Source organism: Erythrolamprus reginae, chromosome 7 (genome assembly GCF_031021105.1).
Source record: "Erythrolamprus reginae isolate rEryReg1 chromosome 7, rEryReg1.hap1, whole genome shotgun sequence".
Taxonomy (NCBI): Eukaryota; Metazoa; Chordata; class Lepidosauria; order Squamata; family Dipsadidae; genus Erythrolamprus; species Erythrolamprus reginae.
In genome coordinates, this window is record NC_091956.1 from 67,070,136 (window position 1) to 67,092,960 (window position 22,825).

At 39.9% G+C, this 22,825-nt stretch overlaps 1 protein-coding gene across 1 annotated transcript in view; it reads right to left on the reverse strand.

The window, feature by feature from the left end:
- SLC7A11 (solute carrier family 7 member 11) overlaps window positions 1-22,825 on the reverse strand; it is a 76,731-nt gene that overhangs the window by 48,444 nt on the left and 5,462 nt on the right. Inside the window, exons 3-6 of the mRNA XM_070756636.1 lie at window positions 20,891-21,006; window positions 14,472-14,597; window positions 11,372-11,471; window positions 8,760-8,804 (exon numbers count right to left, since the gene is read on the reverse strand). Coding sequence (XP_070612737.1) covers window positions 8,760-8,804; window positions 11,372-11,471; window positions 14,472-14,597; window positions 20,891-21,006 — 387 coding nt within the window. The remainder of the gene's footprint in view (window positions 1-8,759; window positions 8,805-11,371; window positions 11,472-14,471; window positions 14,598-20,890; window positions 21,007-22,825) is intronic.

Genomic DNA, 22,825 nt, shown 5'->3' on the forward strand with positions numbered 1-22,825 from the left:
ATTAGCGTTAATGAATGGTCATGGACAATGACGAAAAAGCAAAAGTTTTCTTGTACACTTACTTAATAGAAACCTCAAAAATTTAATTATTAAAAACAAAATATATATCAGTTCAGACGGTTGTGTGTTTGGGTGTGTGTACAAATCTCTGTGTTAAGCATTGTCTTGACTAATCATATATTAAAGCGATACATTTTTAAGCAGAATTTATTTACAATACTGTTAGTACTGTATATTTTGCCATCAGAAATCTTTTCATCCTCATAGTCCCATTTTTTCAAAAACCTTATTGGGACTATTAAAAACATCGCTTATTTCTCTTCATGATGTTGCCAAAAGCAAACCATTTTATCTTGTCATAAGCAAGGTTGACACTCTATCTCTGTGAAGGAATGCCTGTTCACAGCAGGCATTACTTTCCAAAGAAGCTAGTCGCACAATTCATATTCCAAAACAAACAGATTAAAAAATAACAATCATGAAAGTGAACCAACTTTCTCAAGGCCAATTTTTATAATTTATACTGCAAAGTAAATGTTGTTACAGGAAGCACTGAATCCCCAACACTTTCTATTTTGTAAGTACAAATATATTTCAAGTTAGAACCAAAGCATCAATACTTTTTTTTGTTCTTATTACATCCATGGGCTCCCACTAATGACCTAGTTCCAAGTGATCCATGCCCTTTTGGGCACAGAAGATTTGTAATTTCAGAACATCTATTAAACAAAGTTGCTGAATTTCATTCCAAATTTCATGCCTACATGGCCCAGCTGCTATTGAGATGCATGGGACACTCTGGTCCTATTATCTGGAGGAATGGCTTTAACTTGTAGATCCTGGGGAAGTGGACATTATTGTGAGTTTGAGCACTTGTTCTTTAGGCCCATGCACCAAGTTGGCTAAGGCTTGGGCTAAGGGGTGAAATATGGGTTGGTTCTAGCAATGTTAAATCCTTGAGAGAGGAGTTTATCCCATTACATCTTTGGGAGGTGTTGGTTCACCCACTCTGGATGGGTGTCAACAGACTCAAACTCAACCCTGATAAGACAGAGTGGCTGTGGGTTTTGCCTCCCAAGGACAACTCCACCTGTCCATCCATTACCCTGGAGGGGGGAATTACTAACCCCCTCAGAGAGGGTCCGCAACTTGGGGGTCCTCCTCGATCCACAGCTCAGATTAGAGAAACATCGTTCAGCTGTGGTAAGGGGGGCGTTTGCCCAGGTTCGCCTGGTGCACCAGTTGCGGCCCTATCTGGATCGGGAGTCACTGCTCACAGTCACTCACGCCCTCATCACCTCGAGGCTCGACTACTGTAATGCTCTCTACATGGGGCTACCTTTGAAAAGTGTTCGGAAACTTCAGATCGTGCAGAATGCAGCTGCGAGAGCAATCATGGGCTTCCCTAAATATGCCCATGTCACACCAACACTCAGCAGTATGCATTGGTTGCCGATCAGGTCACAATTCAAAGTATTGTTATGACCTATAAAGCCCTTCATGGCACCGGGCCAGATTATCTCCGGGATCGCCTTCTGCTGCACGAATCCCAGCGACCAGTTAGGTCCCACAGAGTGGGCCTTCTCCGGGTCCCGTCAACAAAACAATGTTGTTTGGCGGGACCCAGGGGAAGAGCCTTCTCTGTGGCAGCCCCGGCCCACTGGAACCAACTCCCCCCAGAGATTAGAATAGCCCCCACCTTCCTTGCCTTTTGTAAGCTCCTCAAAACCCACCTCTGCCGTCAGGCAAGGGGGAACTGAAATATTCTTTCCCCCTAGGCTTCTACAATTTATGCATGGTATGTTTATATGTATGATTGGTTTTATAACAAGGGTTTTTAGCTGTTTTAGTATTGGATTTTTACATGCTGTTTTTATCACTGTTGTTAGCCGCCCCAAGTCCACGGAGCGGGGTGGCATACAAATCCAATAAATAAATAAGCCATCACTGGATACCACCATGCCTGACAGTTTTTGTACCATGTCCAATTTCACTTTTTAAAGGAAGATGATAGAAAATGTGGACACACTGCAGTTTCAGAAGACCGTGGAGGAAGCATATTCCCCAACCTTTGTGGACCGGCCAGGGGGGGATGTTCCATGTAAGCAGCGGGCAAGCACGCATGCCCTGCAGCTCCATTTGCACAAATGGTGGAAAGGCGCACGTACTGCTTGTGCAAATGGAGTTTGAATGCTTCCTGCTGCCCATGCAAGTGGCAATGCACATGCACTCATCTGACACTTCCATATTCTCAAGTATTGGCTTTGGCCTGCGTTTGGGGACCCCTGATCTATACCCCTTTCTATCAAGATTCAGGACTGGAATTTTTTTTTTTTAAAATTTATTTATTCATTCATTCATTCATTCATTCATTCATTCATTTATTTATTTATTAGATTTGTATACCGCCCCTCTCCATAGACTCAGGGCAGCTCACAACACAATAAAACAGTTCTTAACAAATCTAATAATTTACAATTTTAAATATTTTAAAAACCCCATTATTAAGCAGACATACGTACAAACATACCATACATAAATTGTATAGGCCCGGGGGAGATATTTAAGTTTCCCCATGTCTGACGACAAAGGTGGGTTTTGAGGAGTTTACGAAAGGCAAGGAGGGTGGGGGCAGTTCTAATCTCCGGAGGGAGCTGGTTCCAGAGAGTCGGGGCCGCCACAGAGAAGGCTCTTCCCCTGGGGCCCGCCAAACGACATTGTTTAGTTGACGGGACCTGGAGAAGGCCCACTCTGTGGGACCTAATCAGTCGCTGGGATTCGTGCAGCAGAAGGCGGTCTCGGAGATATTCTGGTCCAATGCCATGAAGGGCTTTATAGGTCATAACCAACACTTGGTACTTAAAAGCATTGGTCACACTTTTGGATGATCTCTGGCAGAAGTGGGATAAGGTAAACACATCCATTCTGGCTTGCCATGACATCCTGTCAGCTTTCAACACCACCAGCCATATTTTTGTGCATCAGGGGTTCAGTTGGTGCAAAATGTACCAGCACTGGCAGTTATATCCACATCTAGAATGACCCCCACCCCACCTCTGCTGCTAAGCCGCATTGGTTATCAGTTTGTTTCTGTGCTTTTTTTTTGGTTTTCAAAGCCTTACGATATGAATTTTCAGAGGGACCACCTCTCCCAAATTAAACCTATCCATCTTAGCAGGTTCGGCAGGAGAATCATGCACCAGGTGCCATCTGCTAAGGTGTTTCATCTGATGGGACCCAAGAGGCAAGTCCAATTTCTTAATTTAATATGCAATGTTGTTTTTAATCATGTTACTTGTTGTAGTTAGCTCTGGCCCAGCTCCTGCCCCAAGGACTGTGGATGTGGGGGAGACATCCACATGCTGAAGGCCTGTTTTGCCCCTGGTGGAATCTGCTGATGAAGGTTCCTCTGACCAAGAAGACAGGGGGGAGGAGAGTGTGGCAGACATCTCAGAAGGAGATCAATTATCTAGCTCCTCCTTGGATTCAGAACAAGAGTTAATGATACAGCCACGCATGCGGAGAGCGATGCATAGGCAACAACAACTGAGAGATTATTATCAAAGAAAATGAGGCCACCTGTGGTTGGGTGGGGCTGTGGTGATTAATGAGGCTGCTATAAATAGCAGCCTGTGGATTTGGCCATTGTGGAGGATTATCTGATCGTTGTGTTTCGTGACTGCTTTACTAACTTTGACCTTTTGTGTGCTGATTTTTCCCTGCTTTGAAACTAAACCAGGGCAAAGTGTGTTTCACTTTGTGAAAGAAGGATTGTGAATTGCCTCACAGCTGCAAGCTAAGTATCACAGAACTGATAAGGGACTTGTACAAATTACCAGTTTGTTTGGAGAGGATTGCTCTTTGCTATACCAAAAGAGGGTTTGGCTTAAGTGAATTTTCATTATAAAGAACATTGTTTTGAATTTTCAAACGTGTGTGTGTCTGAAATTTGTACCTGTGAATTTTTGGGAGGAGTCTACTAGAGAGCCTGACAGAACAGTTACTTAACTGATTTAGCTGGTTTTTATATTGTTTTCATTGTTGATTTATTGTATTTTACCCAGAGTCACCTCGTGTGAGATGCACAACCATATCAATTTGATAATTAATGAATTAAATTAGGTATATTCGGATTACTCTTTAAAGCATCATGAGAGTTTAGCGATTTAACTAGATGCATTAGAATATGGCATTCAAAATTTTTGAAAGAATTCAAATTTACTATTAATATATAAATTAAGTCAATATAATTAATTAATATATAAATTAATATGTTTTTCAATATTCTTAAAACTGGAAATATATTATTCCATTTCTCATTTTTCAGACATTAAGACTTTCGTGCATTAATTAATATGAATAGGAAGCAAACAGTATACAGTGATCCCTTGATTTTCGCGATCTCGATCTTCGCGAAACGCTATATCGCGACTTTACAAAAAATAATAAATTAAAAATACGTGCGCGGTTTTTTTGCTATACCACTTCCGCGTTTGGCTTCAGAAGTCAGCTGGGACGCGGCGCGGCTGTTTTAAAAGGTCACAGCCGGCCTGGGGGGCTTCCTAGCACCCCCCCAAACCCCCAACCCGGGTTCGGGGGGGTGTTGGAAAGCCCCCCAGGCCGGCTGCGACCCTCCACCATCTGCGCGCATGGGGGGTCTAAGACCCCCCAGGCTGGGTCGCAGCCGGCCTGGGGGGCTTTCCAGCACCCCCCCGAACCCGGGTTGGGGGTTCGGGGGGGTGCTAGGAAGCCCCCCAGGCCGGCTGCGACCTTTTAAAACAGCCGCGCCTTGTCCCAGCTGACTTCTGAAGCCAAACGCGGAAGTGGTATAGCAAAAAAACCGTGCACGTATTTTTAATTTATTTTTTGTAAAATCGCGATATAGCGTTTTGCGAAGATCGAGATCGCGAAAATCAAGGGATCACTGTATACTGTGACCCTCCACCATCTGCGCATGCGCGCAGATGGTGTTTTTACTTCCGCAACCCTACATCGCGAAAAATCGATTATCGCGAGGGGTCTTGGAACGGAACCCTCGCAATAATCGAGGGATCACTGTATTAATTAAATATGACAGTCAGATTATTTAAAACTTTTTTTTAAAAAAATGCAAACGATTATGGAGGCCAGTCTGATATTTTGCTTTTCTGAAATGACTAATGACATGAAACCCTAGCAACAAATCTGCAGCATCCCGGCTTTCAAGAACAGAAGGAATAAATGAAGTGAGAAGTACAGTACACTGCAGTAAGTCTAATAGACAAACTGACTAATCTGAGACCCCTCAAGGTTATAACAAAGCAATTCATTCTTTGGATTTCTACAGGCACTAGACATGATTTATCAACCCAAGAGCAGGCTTACAAATACTATACATCTCAATAATACATTACTTTCACAGTGTAACTTTTTAAACAATGATAAATTGATAGAACAGTCACAAACTTATTTACTAAGCAGAAACAGACCATTTGCAAACTTCTGAAAGGTCCATTTCATATGTAAATAAAGAATTTCGCTCTAGATTTCTTTAACAGAGCTCCTGGCATAGCAATATCTGTGTTTCCAGTCATTCTGACTGTTAAAGAATATTGCCCTCAAGTGTTGTTGTTTTCAATTATTTGCATGTTTTTCATTTGGAGCCATAAACTTTAGAAGCAGTTTCTGATACCAAATATCTAAATCAATCAATCAATAAATAAATATCTAACAACCATAAATTCTGTATGTAAACTATTCTACTGTTGTATCTTACTGTCAAAGGAATTTTCTTTTTATTTAAATGAAATAAAACTAGCTGCAAGTTTTATGTGTTAATTTTGGCCTCTCTTTCGGTGGCAAGAAAAAACAGTTCCTAACCACCTTCCTTTTCTCTGTCCTTTTTTTCTGATTCCTTTTCTCTGAGTCCTTTGCTCACATTTTTGCAAGTACTCATTTTTCCAAACAAAAGGATTATAGAGAAAGATGGGGCTTCCCCACTTTCTATATAGAAATCTATATATCTGTATTGAGTCACCATGCACCTGTGACAGAATGAATAAAATCTGGTAGTAGTGGACAATATGCAAACAATCTATTGTTTAGGACTGAATAACCAAAGTTTGAGACATTCTTTGGAACCAGTTCAAATGAGCTTGAAAATTATATAAACAGATGGCAACAACATTCCCAAAGAAAATAAGCAAAATGCAATCTGCTATCATTTCTGTGTCTAATAAGACAAATTTCCCTGTGTCTAGACTTCCTCTATGGTCCATTTCAGTGCTAGTTTATATGGTTTGCACTTAAACATACTGACAAAATTTTCCATCTTTCTCCTTGTTTCAGGCTTTTTTTTCCAATATTTTGCAAAATGAAGAGTTTTAGAACTTTCTATCATTTAATTTTGAAAACTATGCTGTGTATTATTTTCCAGTCTTTTGTAAATCTTAAGGTTTCCTGACAAAGTATTTCCTATTGCTCTTAGATCTCCATTCAACTATTTCAGCCTATATCACAAGACCAACTTTATGGGATCAGGCACACAGTTAACATTTCTGAAGAATCAACTAATACTTAAAATTGGCATGTGGGTGGGATTATTATATTTTTCTATTTGTTCTCCAATTTTGAGGTAATGGAGAAGGATTTTGCTAGACTTTTGAACTGTAGTTAAAATACATTTAGGGATCTTAAATATTCATGTTATCCCATCAAAGTTGTATGGAAACATTTTGCTAATTTTCAACCACCAAGCTAATGTGTTGAAATTCAGGGTTGCAAAAAGGAGTTGCCAGACTTGCATTCTTATATTTTATATCAGACTTGCAGACTTATATCTGTCCCAGAATACATAAAAACATTACTATGTTGCACCGGTAGTAAAGTTCTATCACAATTCCAAAATCTTTAGATTGCTCGCCAATTAGATTTAAACTTTAGACATCCATGGTGGACAGAAGCATATCAATATTCACTATAACCCCAATTTACCCCAAATTAAGGGATTATAGAGTCATAAAAAGGGAGTCCTTGTTGAAAAATTTGTATATATCCAGTGGAAAATTTACAAACAATGCTAAAAGTCTAGCAAAACATCTTCATAGAATTTTGTAGCTGCCATGGCATGTTAGGATAGGATTTGATATCTGGACTTCTAACAACAAATGCCTTATAATAATAATAATAATAATAATAATAATAATAATAATAATAATAATAATAATAATAATAATAATAATAATAATTATTATTATTATTATTATTATTATTATTATTATTATTTATTAGATTTGTATGCCGCCCTTCTCCGAAGACTCGGGGCGGCTCACAACAAGCGATAAAACAATATTGTACAGGCACAAATCTAATATTTAAAAAAAACTAAAAACCCTATCAATTTAAAAAAAACAAACAGCACATACATACCAAACATAAATTATAATAAGCCTGGGGGAAAGGTGTCTCAAATCCCCCATGCCTGGCGGTATAGATGGATCTTAAGTAGTTTACGGAAGACAAGGAGGGTGGGAGCAGTTCTAATCTCCGGGGGGAGTTGATTCCAGAGGGCCGGGGCCGCCACAGAGAAGGCTCTTCCCCTGGGGCCCGCCAGACGACATTGTTTAGTCGACGGGACCCGGAGAAGGCCAACTCTGTGGGACCTTATCGGCCGCTGGGATTCGTGCGGTAGCAGGCGGTTCCGGAGGTATTCTGGTCCAATGCCATACACTCCGATTCCATTAGCCAGGAACAGGACTGCACGTAGGTCACTAAGTGAGTCTGCATTTCTGGTAAAATCTGTTTAGGAAGTGACTGGCCATAAAACGATTCAGTGGCTCTCCTCGAATAACAAGAATGTGTCAACAGGAAAAGAACTGTGTGATCAAAAGACGCAATTTACATTCCCTGGGGTAAACAGGATGAAGGCTGCGATAAAAGACCTTGCTTTGTGGTAAACAGGAGATAGCCGTATTAACAACAAAGGTGCCCAGGAAATTTGCCATGAGAGACATTTGTTCAGTAGAAACTAGTTACGTGCCATATGTAGATAGGAAGGACTCGGAAGCTGTGTCATATCTCAGAGTTATGTTATTGGATGTTTGTATATCACTTGACATATACGTATAATCATTCCCATTTGCATATTCCCCCCAATAAAAGGGCGTACACAGCTCAATACTGTGTCATTTCACCCAGAGAGAAATGTGTCCAAGTTTTCGTTCTAGGATTCGCGTTCGTGAGTGACCCCACGCGGCTGGGCTGCCCTGAGTCCCTTTGAAGACATCGTTCCCCTCAGGGACTCTGCGGCGCCTCAGAATTTAAGATATTAAGTCTGTGCATAAATGGTTTAATTGTATTATGCCATTTAAAGCATCAGCGGTTTACATGAATGTTGTCCACAGGGTCCTACCTTATTTAAATTGGGTCTTAGACGGATGAAATTACAAAACAACTTGGATGACTTATATTCAAGCTATAACATCTGTTATAAAACTTCATTAAGAATGTTAACTATCCCTTAGGGCTTTGGCACTAAAAGGATCTCATATTACTGAAAGGAAGATTACAGATCTACTTGCTTACAGTCAAATCAAAATAGTAAAGTTTGAAGCAATAACACATTTGGACTCTGCAAATAAAAAAAAATCTGACAATCATGAAAGATAATCTTAAAGACAATATAGGGTTTGTATATTAACCTTTTCCCACTTTTTAACCAGCAATACATATTTTAAAAGTTTAAGAATTTTGCTAAAAGTTAAGAAGAGATGGGTACATGCCTTTCAGGATTTTCCACTTCTTCAGTAACAAAATTGAGGTAAAACCTATAAAAACAAAGATGATGTTAACGCCATCGTTTTTATAACTACATCGTATCTAGAGGTATTACTGTATTTTATATATTACTTGAATAGCTTGTCTTAATATGTGCTTGGAATAAATATGGACTAGGAAAAGAGCAGCAACCAAATTTTTGGTATATGGCTAACTTCAAAATTGGAATTGTTTTATATTACATCAAAATATTATCTCATAGTATAAAAATAAAGTGATTAGCAGTTGTTATTATTACAGTGTTCCCTCAATTTTCGCAGGTTCAAACTTTGCGAAAACTCTATACCATTTTTTAAAAAAAATATTAATTAAAAAATACTTCATGGGTTTTTTTCCCTATACCAAGGTTTTTCCCGCCTGATGACGTCATATGTCATGGCCAAACTTTTGTTTGCCTTTAATAAATATTTTTTAAAATAAACTTTAATAAATAAATAGGGTGAGTAATAATCTAAATGGTTGCTAAGGGAATGGGAAATTGCAATTTAGGGGTTTAAAGTGCTAAGGGAAGGCTTGTGATACTGTTCATAGCCAAAAATAGTGTATTTACTTCCGCATCTCTACTTCGCGGAAATTCGACTTTCGTGGGAGGTCTCGTAACGCATCCCCGCGAAAATCGAGGGAACACTGTATTATTATTTATTAGATTTGTATGCCGCCCCTCTCCGAAGACTCGTTCTATCCATAGTTTCTAAAACTCTGTTTTTGAAAGAGCTAAACTGTATAGCAATTAGTGTTTTGGACTGATCCTGATATGACTTAGATTGTAGTCCACTTTTGCAATGGAAGCCTACTGGGGACTTTGGGTAGGTTTACCAAGGCAGGTAGTTCCAACTATCTCACAAGGTTCTTTCCGTGGTGAAAAATAAGGAGGAGGTAGTTTTCTATGTGGCACCTTAAGCTCCTGAACAAAAGACCGAATATAATTCTAGCACATGAACCAAAAGCTGCAAGTAATCTTGAAATAGTATCGGGAATTACTAAACTCTAATCTGCTATCAATGAAGGAGAATATTTGTAGCTCAGGGTTGAAATAAAAAGTGCTTGATGCTTTCTGACTTTACTTGTTCTCTTGCACACATATGTTTATATTCTGATGTGTTGCCTGTCTGTATGAGGAGGGGGAGGAATCTGAGGGATTCTTAGAGACATTAATAAATAGCCCAACCAAAAAATCCCTAAGATTTTTTAAGGATTTCCACTCTCATCAGCCCACCCTCACCACCACACCCTCAAACAGACAAGCAAAACAGCAGAATATAAACTGACAGCAAACAGCATTCCTTACTTGACTAATGATGTTACCTGGTTAGGGTAATGAAAGATACATGTGATTTCTTACCTAAATCAAAATAACTTGATTTATAAATAAACAAAGACATTTTACTAGTGGCAGGATTCTCATAGGATTCTATAAACCTAAACCATACCCTGTTTCCCCAAAAATAAGACGTACCCCGAAAGTAAGGCATGTCAGAAGTTTTGCAGAATTTGCTAATATAAGGCACCCCCCGAAAATAAGGCATAGTCATGTTTACATACAGTACACTGGAAAAACATACGGTACCATACGTATCCTAAGATTTTTATTAATATTGCTTCTTCATTGCTTATTTGACCCCTATGACAATCATTAAGTGTTGTACCACATGATTCTTGACAAATGTATATTTTATTTTATGTACGTTGAGAGCATATGCACCAAGACAAATTCCTTGTGTGTCCAGTCACACTTGGCCAATAAAAATTCTATTCTATTCTATTCTATTCTACCATTCAAAGCTGTTCATAGAGGTACCATAATAATGTGGCATCCCCTGCTGGCCCCTTCCATCGCTTTGTACCGTCCAGTACAGCAGAGACAGTCTGCTGCTGTCTCACCGCCATTACAGTCTCCACTACAGTGCGTAGACTGTAGTTCCTCTGGTGACCGGAAGCTGCAATAGCGGGAGTATACTATTGTACCATATAAGTGCCGTCGTTTGTGTGTGTGGGTGCCATACTGACAGGTACCGTACTGTAATCAGTGTACCGTACAGTACACTTTCTTTGGGGGTGTCAGCTTTTCTGCCTGTTAATTTGTCTTATTTGAGAAATAAGACGTAGCACAACTTTTGGAGCAAAAATGAATATAAGACGGTGTCTTATTTTCGGGGAAACACGGTAGAAGCCACTTTATGAGTAGCAAAATTAATCCAAATGAGACCTGTATAAAGTTAGCTATTGTACTGAAATCCTGACAGCACTTTTTCCCCTTGGTTACTCCTATGGAATCAAAGAAATCAAAGAAATTAAACACTGTCATATATAGCGACAGGTTTCCTGGAACTTTTCTTGTGCACCCTGAAACCGCAGATCACTCTGGATCCGTCTCTAAAACTCCCTGTTTTGGAGTTCACATATGAAGTTTCACTAGGAAAGGCTTTCTTTCCACCTCATGTTTAGCTTCAAAGAGGCACTAAAGGAAAACTTCAGGCAATGTCTCTGTGGGTTAGAATTTATTTTGCAAGAAGGTTCTTAATCAAAAGCCATTCAGTAAATCAGCAGTATAACTTACCAACCAGAGTAAGCATACATTCCAGAATAAAAAGCTAGAGGCAATCCTTTGACACTGGCTGCATTTCCAAAAAACGCATCTTTAAAGTGCTCCGTTTTTCCTGAGGAAGAAAAAACAAACATAGCAAAGTTGATTTCAATTTTATTAAAATATTACCAACATTAACAACCCAGAAATATTTATGTATTGATTTATTTATTAGATTTGTATGCCGCCCCTCTTGGTAGACTCGGGGCGGCTAACAACAGTAAAAAGACAATATGAACAAATCTAATATTAAAATGTAAAAAGCCCCAATTTAAGAAACCAATCATACATACAGACATACCATGCATAAATTTTATAAGCCTGGGGAGAAGGGAAAATCTCAATTCCCCCATGCCTGACGACAGAGGTGGGTTTTAAGGCGCTTACGAAAGGCAAGGAGGGTGGGGGCAACTCTGATATCTGGGGGGAGTTGGTTCCAAAGGGTCGGGGCCGCCACAGAAAAGGCTCTTCCCCTGGGTCCTGCCAAATGACATTGTTTAGTCGACGGGACCCGGAGAAGGCCAACTCTGTGAGACCTAACTGGTCATATACAGTATTTTTTTCCATATACAGTATTTTTTTCCAGTTCCAATCGTTTAGATAAATCTAAAATTCCAGCATGCCAGGTGTAATATCATTGCTAATATCTTCCATAATGCCGGAGAAGATAAACTCTGTGGGCCCTTACTGGTCGCTGGGAGCTATGTGGTAGAAGGCGGTCTCAAAGATAGCCTGGCCCTAAGCCGTGTAGGGCTTTAAAGGTAATGACTAACACCTTGAATTGTGTCTGGAGACCAATTGGGAGTTAGTGCAATTTGCGGAGGATTGGTGTAATGTAGGTGTACCTAGGTGCACCCACAATAACTCGTACAGCTGTGTTCTGGACCAACTGTAGTCTCTGAAAACTCTTCAGGGGTAGCCCCATGCAGAGCGCATTGCAATAATCTAATCATGATGTTACAAGGGCAGGAGTGACTGTGAGAAGTGTCTCCTGATCCAAGTAGGGTCGCAATTGGTGCACTAGGGAAACCTGTGTAAAGGTCTCTCTACTACAGCTGTCAAATGATGGTCTAATCTCAGCTGTGAGTCTAGGAGGTCACCCAAATTGTGAATACCTTCTGAGGGGGGCAATTTTCTCTCCCCAGAACCAATATAGTCAATATTGTCTTTCAGAGGCAATACCCACAGCCACTTGGTCTTGTAAGGGTTAAGTCTGAACCTATTTAACCCCCATCCAGACCCTCACAGCCTCCAGGAACTGGCACATCATGTCCACTGCTTCACTGAACTGACGTGGGGTGGAGATATATAACTGAGTGTCATCAGCATATTGCTAATGCCTCACCCTATGTCGTCAGATGATCTCACCCAGTGGTTTCATGTAGATATTAAATAGGAGAGGAGAGATGACTGTACCCTGAGGCATTCCACAAAAGAGGGGTACAGGGGTTGACCTCTGGCCTCTAACCAACATTTACTGCAACCAGCCAGAGATATAGGAGGAGAACCACCATAACACGGTGCTTCCCACTCTCAACTCCCTTAGTCATTGCAGAAAGATAGCAAGGTCAATGGTATTGAAAGCAGCTGAGAGGTCAAGTAGCACCAAGATGGAGGAATAACTCCCCATCTTGGTCTCACCAGAGAACATCCATCAGAGTGATCAAAGCAGTTTCCGTGCTGTAGACCGTTGCCAATGACCATAGGAGTTGGGGCACAACCACTTTCTCTACAACCTTTCACACAAAGGGTTTGCTGGAGACTGGACAAGAGTTCTTTAATTATGCTGGATCTAGGGAAGGCTTCTTGAGGAGGGGCCTCACAACCACTTTCTTTAATGGTTGTGGGAAGGACCCCTCCCTTAAGGAGGCATCAACCAAAGTCTAGAGCCAGCTTCAGGTCACCTCCCTGCTGGCCAAAACCAAACCAAAAGGAGCACAGGTCCAACAAACACATGGAGGAACTCATCGCTCACACAGCCTTGTCCACATCTTCAGGAGTCACAGGATCAAATTCGGGTCCTCATTTTACACATCTCGGAAGGGTGGGAGGCTAAGTCAACCTTGAGCCGGTGAGGAGATTTGAACCTCTGACCTGCAGATCTAGCAGTCAGCTTTAGTGGCCTGCAGTACTGTGCCCTACCCACTGGGCCACCTCGTCTCATATTGGAATATTATATTGGAATGTAATAGAAACTGTGACTTATTCTAAAATGTACTTCATTCCGCTTTTCATAATGAAGAAATAGTGTTGGAATAATGGTGATAAAATATTATTATTGTAGTAAATCCACACCATTAGAGATTTTACTACTACTACTACTACTACTACTACTACTACTACTACTACTATTATTATTATTATTATTATTATTATTATTATTATTAATTAGATTTGTATGCCGCCCGTCTCCGTAGACTCGGGGCGGCTCACAGCAATGATAAAAACAATATACAATGAGAAATCTAATAGTTAGAATCTAAAATAACAATAATACATTTTAAAAAGTCTAAAAAACAAGAACCCCCAATGACTATGACTAGCATCTGCTACAATATTAGCATCTGCTAATATCACTGTAGCCAACACCAGTTTGAAGAAATGGAATTCACTTATCTACGTAAATAACTTCAAACACTCTACTTAAGAAACATTTTAAGAGCGAACACCAATTAGTGGGAGTGGTTCTTTATAAAATAATGTTTCCAATAAAGAGAAAGGCTATAAAGTTGTATTGCAAATACACTACACTGTTCTATATAAAATACATTGTTTAGAAGCTTGAGTCTTCCATGTTTACAAGAATCTTTGAGACCCTATTTGCTTGATTTGCAAGAAACAATCTTTAGGTCCAACATTTAAAAATGATAGATGGAGACTCAGTATGATCTCATAGCCAGATGCTGCAATGTAAGTTTTACTTCCAGATATTTACCTGACAGTATGGGACTTAAATTAAACAAGCAGAGACTAATTAAAATTTTTTGCTGGCATAAGCAATTTTTGGTAGGGGCAAGAATGGGAAGGCGGGAGATGAAAGCACATAAAGTAGCATTTACTTTTCAGTTCATACCTCTAATTAGCTGCATAACTCCAGGGACTATAATTATCAAAATTGCTACAAGCTTGCAAAAGGTTAGGAAAATCTGAATGCGGGCACTCCAGCTGACACTCATACTATTCAGGACCATTACAACCGCTGGAGAAAAAGAAAAAGAAAAGTTAAAAGAAAGTATTTCTCATCCATCCAAAAGCACCATAAAAGCTCTGTTAGGCAGAACCTCTCCCACTATGCATCCTAGGGCATTAGCAGAACAACTCACATTATTACCCTTAGTAACCTTTAATGAGCAGCCTTCTTATAGCTTATTAAAAAAAACTTTTAAAAAACCTTTAAGTACCATCAACTAAAAATCTAATCCATCTTTCAAACTACTTTCAATCATCTTAGCCTCATAATTGGTCCTCATTGTAGAACTCGTTTTGATAATAGATGGGTTGCTGTAACTCAAAATTTAAACCAGACTTAATTTTACTTATAAAGAAAAATATTTGTAGCTCAAATGAGGAATCCTTGGTGCTCTCTGAGCTTGCTTTTTTTCTTCCAGACCAGAGGTCTTCAAACCTGGCAATTTTAGGATTTGTGGACTTGTGGACTTCAACTCTCAGAATTCTCTGAGAATTTTGAGAGTTGAAGTCCACAAGTCTTAAAATTGCCAAGTTTGAAGACCATTAACCAAGTGACTAGCATTGATGGTGTTTGCTACTTTGGGTAATGAAACATCTACAAGAAAACAAACAAGCTCAGAGAGTACCAAAAAAACTCCTTGATTTTACTTTTCTATTCAGATTTATTTCCTATTTGGTTTAATTAAACTTTGGTGTATCTGTGTGTGTATATGTGTGTGTGTGTGTGTGTGTGTGTGTGTGTGCATGTATATATACATGGAATCAACTCCCCCCAGGGATTCGTGTTGCTTCCACCCTCCCCACCTTCCATAATAGTTAAAAGACTCACTTATGCCATCAAGCTTAGAGTCATTAGATTCTACCCTCGGGCCAATGAATATATAGTAAGTTTGTTGAATGGGACGTGTGCATGTTAATAAGCTTTTTAGTTTCTTTTTTAAATGTAATTCTTAATTTTAACTTTAATTATTATCTTGGTGTATACTGTTTTTCATATGTTGTGAGCTGCCCCAAGTCTAATAAATTATATATATCTATAGATCTCTATCTATCTATCTATCTATCTATCTATCTATCTATCTATCTATCTCTATCTATCTATCTATCTATCTAGCTGAAGGGATTGGATACTGTAGCCTAGAGGATAATTCTCTGCCTTACAAGGCAAAGGTTGCAGGTTCAAGTCCCAGTGGGTATGGCTAGCTGATGAGGCCAAAATAAGGCCGAAATAGATCTATCCTAGTCTCCCTTAATTTTCAAATTCAGCTTAAACATGTGACACACACACACACACACACACACACACACACACACACACACATATATATATATATATATATATATATATATATATATATATTTGTGTCGAATCACCCTGTTGTAATGAAGGAACATCACAGCTCCTTTTTTGCCTCTTGGCCCAACCCAGGGCCATTTCCAAGGCAGTTAATTTTATTGATAGCTGACAATTCTATCTATATGTGTTGTTTTGTTTTTTGATGAATTTGAAAATTAAGGGAGACTAGGATAGATCTATTTTGGCCTTATTTTGGCCTCATCAGCTAGCCATACCGTCACTGGGACTTGAACCTGCAACCTTTGCCTTGTAAGGCAGAGAATTAACCTCTAGGCTACAGTATCCAATCCCTTCAGCTCTGCACCAGGGAAGGGTTACATATTTTTGTGTCCCAGTGAGGGTACGGCTAGCTGATGAGGCAAAAATAAGGCCAAAATAGATCTATCCTAGTCTCCCTTAATTTTCAAATTCAGCAAAAAACAAAACAACATATATATATACCTGCTGAAACCCACCTCCACCATTAATGCACCTTGTCTTTTGGCCAAATAGATAATCATGAAGAATAAATCTCAAATGAATCCTTCCAAGAAAGAATGGCTTTAGATTTCTGGTAGATACTAGGGATCATTGCAGGGAATTTCAATCATTCACTCTGATGGGCTCCACTTCCCAACTCTAAAGTGGCTAATTATTTGGAATTTTCCACGACTCACAAAGTACTGCTTGAAGAAGAGAGGTGGCAGAGGGTATTAAGCAGTTGCAGAAAGTGTGTGTATCTTTTAATGCATAGATATTAATTTTAATATACAATATAGATAATATATGGTAGATTGAGAGAGCACTATATTTAGTGACTTACATTCTTATACAAAAGGTGGAATACACCTCTAATAAATAAATATGCTGAGTTTGGCTATATCATATTTAGCAGCCTATAAGTTTATGCTTGCACAAAAGACAAATATTAGCATTCATAGTTTTCTGCAGTTTTTATTCTTCAGTTTCTATATTAAGGTCCGGTAGGAACCATAAAAGGCATATAACTTTTAAAAATCCTAATACTGTTCACTGGCCAGCATATAAAGAGAATTAAGTACTAATTTAAATAAATAAAACACATTTAATGGTTTTTTGCTGCATCAGTTTCTTAATTGTCTTAGTAGCTATGCCCTCTAAGAATAACAAAAACCAGGCAGAGACCAATGGACATACACATCGATCCTATGTAAATTGTATCCCAAATACACCAATCCGAGAGACACTACATATCTTACATATTTTCCTTAGAAATGTTATCATCAGAAATATTAGATGGTACATATGACCAGACATTTTGTTGTTATTATTGTTGTTCAATATGTTGCAAAAGTTATAAAACACATACAGGTTAATATTTTATAGCATCTTTCTATACATTTTTGCCTTGCAGTAGTTCTAAAGTGCTTCATTAACCTCAGCAGTGCTCACAAACCACATGATATATGCCTAAAGTGGAATATCCCGTTATTAAAGCTTCATGACTACATCTCTTTCTGCAAGCCAAAAGGCCACCTTTTCCTTAGTAAAATGATCATTTGCAGAATCCCTATAAACGGGAGTGCTAAATTCTTTATTAATTAATAGAGGCAGTAAAGCTTTCCCCAAAACAACCATTGCAATTTTCTTAGAACAAAGAAGTGAAATTTGTAAATTAGAATAGAGACCAGTAGCTTATATATATATCCATATCCCAAGTGAATTGAGATAAAAGCTTTACTAAGATAGCGCAGGGCAAAGCAGAACTATACAAAACAACCTTTATTGTCATAATTTTAATTAGTGGTATGATTAAAAAAAAATTACCACCAGTTTTGTGGGCATGGTGTAATTCAGTGGGTGTGGCTTGGTGAAGGTGGAAGGGAAAGGATACTGTAACATCTCCATTTCCACCTCATTCCAGGAAAGTTTACGGCAAAATCCACATTTCCTCCTGATCAGCTGGGACTTGGGAGGCAGAGAATAGATGGAGGCAGGGCAAGTCAGAGTTGATATTTGCCAGTTCTCCAAACTATTCAAAATTTCCACTACTGGTTTTCCAGAACTGGTCAGAACCTGCTGAATCACAACTCTGATTTTAATCCATTAATTTTTTACTATCTAGATGCCAGTATTTTTGCATTTTAATAACAAAAAATCCATTGCATACATCTATGGTCTCATCAGGACTTAGGCCTATTAATATTTCTATTTTCTGTAATTTCAGTTATAGACAACTGTTGTGGTTAGCTCTGGCCCAGCTCCTGACCCAAGGAATGTGGAGGTGGATGTGGGGGAGACATCCACATGCCGCAGGCCCGTTTTGCTCCCAGGAGGAGATCAAACATCTGTATCATCCCTGGATTCTGAACAAGAATTAATGACACATCCATGCATGCATAGAGTGATGCATAGGAGACAACAACTGAAGGATTATTACAAGAGAAAATGAGGCCACCTGTGGTTGGGTGGGGCTGCTGTAATTAGTGCTACAGATAAAAGTGTAGCCTGGTGTTTTAGCCTCATGGCAGTTTATCTGATTCATTATTTCATCAAGATTGTGGTTTTTGTGCTGTTCAAGATTGTGTGTGGACTCTCTGGACTTTAGAATTGGATTCAATTTCCCAGTTATGGGGTGAGCAATTGGATTGCATTTAACCTGTGCCTTGTGTGTACCAGAAAATCCCTTTGATATTTAAAAAGCGAGCTGTTTCTGTTTTTCTGTTTATAAAAACTTTTGGGGTTTTCTTTTATCGTGTGGTGTGTGTCTTCCTGGACTAATTACCCTGTAATTATGGGCGATTGAAACACGCTGGCAGAACAGACAACTATCCAGTTCTATGATTGTATGATGTTTACATGTAGTTACTATTTTCTTGTGGAACACTCAAAGCAGGATAAAATATTCAATCATTAATGTTTAGTGATCTGCCAAAATGATACAAGTTATCTGTCTTCTAAGGTGGAAATACTGTACAACCTCTGAAGGAATACATTCCATAGCCTGGAGCAAAGCAAGAAAAGTCTGTCTCCCAAATGCCCAATATATGAGCCTCTGAAATCAGAGATACCACAGTATTCAGAATGACAGAGATGGTCTATATCTAATAACCAACTCCTAAAACATTGCAAGATTAAAAATTGAATTCCAATGCTTAACACCTAAAGCTACATACTTCACAAGTTTGTAACTTTCAACATCTTAAAATTTTGAACCTTTTAAAAAGGTTCCAGCTTTTTCCTTATACAGTGAACCCTCGATCATCGCGAGGGTTCCGTTCCAGGACCCCACGCGATGATCGATTTTTAGCGAAGTAGTGGTGCGGAAGTAAAAACACCATCTGCGCGTGCGCAGATGGTGTTTTTGCTTCCACTGCCGCCCGCCCTTCGCCCGCCCACCCCGTTGCTCGCGCCTGGGGTGCGCGCGCGCTTGGGGACTCCCTAGATCCGCCTCCCAGCTGGGGAGCGGAGCTGGGATGTCCCCAAGCGCGCGCGCTTTCCCCAGCAACGCGCGCGCAGTGGGGACTCCCTAGATCCGCCTCCCAGCTGGGGAGCGGAGCTGGGATGTCCCCAAGCGCGCGCGCTTTCCCCAGCAATGCGCGCGCGGTGGGGACTCCCTAGATCCGCCTCCCAGCTGGGGAGCAGAGCTGGGATGTCCCCAAGCGCGCACGCTTTCCCCAGCAACGCGCGCGCGGTGGGGACTCCCTAGATCCGCCTCCCAGCTGGGGAGCGGAGCTGGGATGTCCCCAAGCGCGCGCGCTTTCCCCAGCAACGCGCGCGCGCGGTGGGGACTCCCTAGATCCGCCTCCCAGCTGGGGAGCGGAGCTGGGGTGTCCCAGGGAAGCCTCTGGGGGAAGGGGGAAGACCCAGGGAAGCCTCTGCCCGGTGGGGAAACTCCACCATCTACGCATGCGTGGAAGGGCATGCATGCGCAGATGGTGGAGTTTACTTCCGGGTTGAAAACTCGCGAAATAGCCCTTTCGCGATACTTGAGGACGCGAAACTTGAGGGTTCACTGTATTACAACTTCAATTTGTTATATTTTGCATTCTTTACATTCTTGTAACATGTTATCTGAATAGATATCTCACTAAAATAGCTAATCCATTGGGTACTGAACTTCAAAAAGAGAATGGGTTTCCCATTTTTTCTTAACTCAGAGTTTAGTTGGGTGTAGTTTTATAACAGCCTTCTTCCCCTTTGAACATACACCGACATAGAGTTAATCATATGTTATTTAATTTTAAAAATAATGTTGTTCCAAATAATTCCCAATGACTTATTTTGGTATGAAAACTTTTTCCTTTGTCCTAAAGGAGTATAAACAATTTTAACAATGTATTACCATATCTTTAAATGCAACAAACAATCTCTTCATTCCGTACCTCACTTCATTCTCTACAAACAAATTTTTAAAACCTCATCTTCCATACTAATCAGCAAAAGTCTCTTAAGGTTTACCAGAAATAATGCATCTACTGTAAACTTGTTCTAATAAATCCACTTGAATTCCTTCCTTTTGTTTTATGTCTCGTTTTCTATTTTTAAAATAACCCCCTCAATACATTCAATGCAATCTATAAAAATCCAATAGAGGTTACCACACATCATTCTATTCTATCAAAGTTCACATTAATTTAATTTCTAATAAAACACAGTCATAGTAACTCCCACATTATGAAGCATTGAGTTGCCGAGCACTGATTAAAGCTTCGCTTCAGATATTTGATTCCAAATATCTGAAGAAAATTCAATATGACTGATTGGATTAACTGTAGTAATCAATTTGGAAAATAAAAAAAGATCTTTTCCAAATGCATTTGGATATCCCAAATCAAACAATTTTTCAAACTGATGCAAATTGTTAAGTTGGATAGATTCTTTGAATGCATTTGATTTCTGTATTCCACCGTTAAATAAAGAATTGATTTTAATGATCAGTTACTTATCATCTCCCTAATCTTTTTCTATCAAAATTCAGTACTTACTGATTCCTACAGCTGTAATGAGTTTAATAGCGAGGTCAGGGATTTCACATTGTATAAAAAATGGTTCCAATATGTAGGTCCCAAATGCCAGAGAGATTACTGCTGTAGCAGCAGGGCTAGAAAAAAAGAAAGAGGTTATTTTTCTAATCTAAGGAATGCAAAAACCACTAATTTTGTGTCTCTATTAAATTTAAATATATATCAAACAATATAGATATCTAATGTCCAGAATGCATTTATGTCCATAATGGATCCTAAGTAATAACTTGATAGCTCAACCATTACTAAGACCTACCTACCTATACCCATGAAAATCTACAAATATATGTGGGTCTGAGTGTGGGTGTGGGTGTATTTATCACATGTGTGTGTTTATATGTATAATCTGGTAACCTAATCAGAATAAATTAAATTTTCTATAACTTATATCTGTTAATAAAAGTACATCAGATACTCAGGGATGGGCAGCAAGCAGGACAGGGTGGAACTCAGTTCCACTGGCAGAAATGAAACTGCGTGCCCAGCTCCAGCTAACTGGTGTCAGTCACTTCTGGGATTATCGGTTTTGGCTGGGGTCTCTTTTTTTTACCCCTGTTGCTGCTGCTGCATCTGCACTCCTTGCTTTTTTCCTCTTTCCTCCTTCCTGGCCTCAGATGAGCTTCCCTCTCTCCTGCCCAGCTCCCCTCCAGCCTCACATGGCCACCTCCCAAGGCCAGGAAGGAGGAAAGAGGAAAAAAGTGAGGAGTGCACAACAGCAGCAGGGGGAAAAAGGAGAGCTGAGTCAAGCCAGGGGAAGAGCCTTCTCTGTGGTGGCCCCGACTCTCTGGAACCAGCTCCCCCCAGAGATTAGAACTGCCCCTACCCTCCTTGCCTTCCGCAAACTCCTTAAAACTCACCTTTGTTGTCAGGCATGGGGGAACTGAGATATCTCCCCCGGGCCTATACAATTTATGTATGGTATGTTTGTATGCATGTTTGCTTAATAAAGGGTTTTTAAAAATATTTTAAATTGTAAATTATTAGTTTTGTCATGAACTGTTTTATTGTGTTGTTAGCCGCCCTGAGTCTACGGAGAGGGGCGGCATACAAATCTAATAAATAAATAAGTAAGTAAGTAAGTAAGTAAGTAAGTAAGTAAGTAAGTAAGTAAGTAAGCAAGCAAGCAAGCAAGCAAGCAAGCAAGCAAGCAAGCAAGCAAGCAAGCAAGCAAGCAAGCAAGCAAGCAAGCAAGCAAGCAAGCAAGCAAGCAAGCAAGCAAGCAAGCCGCAAAGCGGTCTGGGCTGCAGTCTTTCTCTCCTTGCAAAACACTCACTCTGCCCACAGCTAAGATGAAAAGGCATTGTGTAGCAATAATAACCATGTAATTCTCACTCCGCTTTCCGATATTTTTAAATGCTCCCCTACCATCTTCCTCCTCCTCCTCCTTGGAAAGCGGCAGGGAGACCAACACGGGCAGGAGTTGCAGGAGGCCCCTTTCCTCCCCCTTCTTTTCTCAACAGCTGATCGGCACCCATTCACCTATCTACCCAGCCTGAGGCAGGGGGCAACACAGGAAGGAAAGCAGGGGGAACATGAAGCAAATTGTCACCCCAGTGAGTGACACTGGTGAGGTTGTGGAGGGCTTAACAGTTCACTTGAACGATGATGATCGTTCAAGCCACTCCTACCTAGTCACATGGCTGGCAAGCCACTCCTACCCAGTCACATGACCATCAAGCCACACCCACAAAATAAGCCATACCCACAGTGTGGCAGTAAAAGGTTTGCCAGCCCATTACTGCAGATACTCCTATAAAATCTTGGAAAGCAAGCACGTGAAGGAAAACTTAAGAAAGGAAAATCAATAGATTATGTCTACTGTTATTATATTTATAACTGTTCTTTGATTTTCAAAGCACATAAGGACTAAAATGACAACAACCCAAAACTTACGTT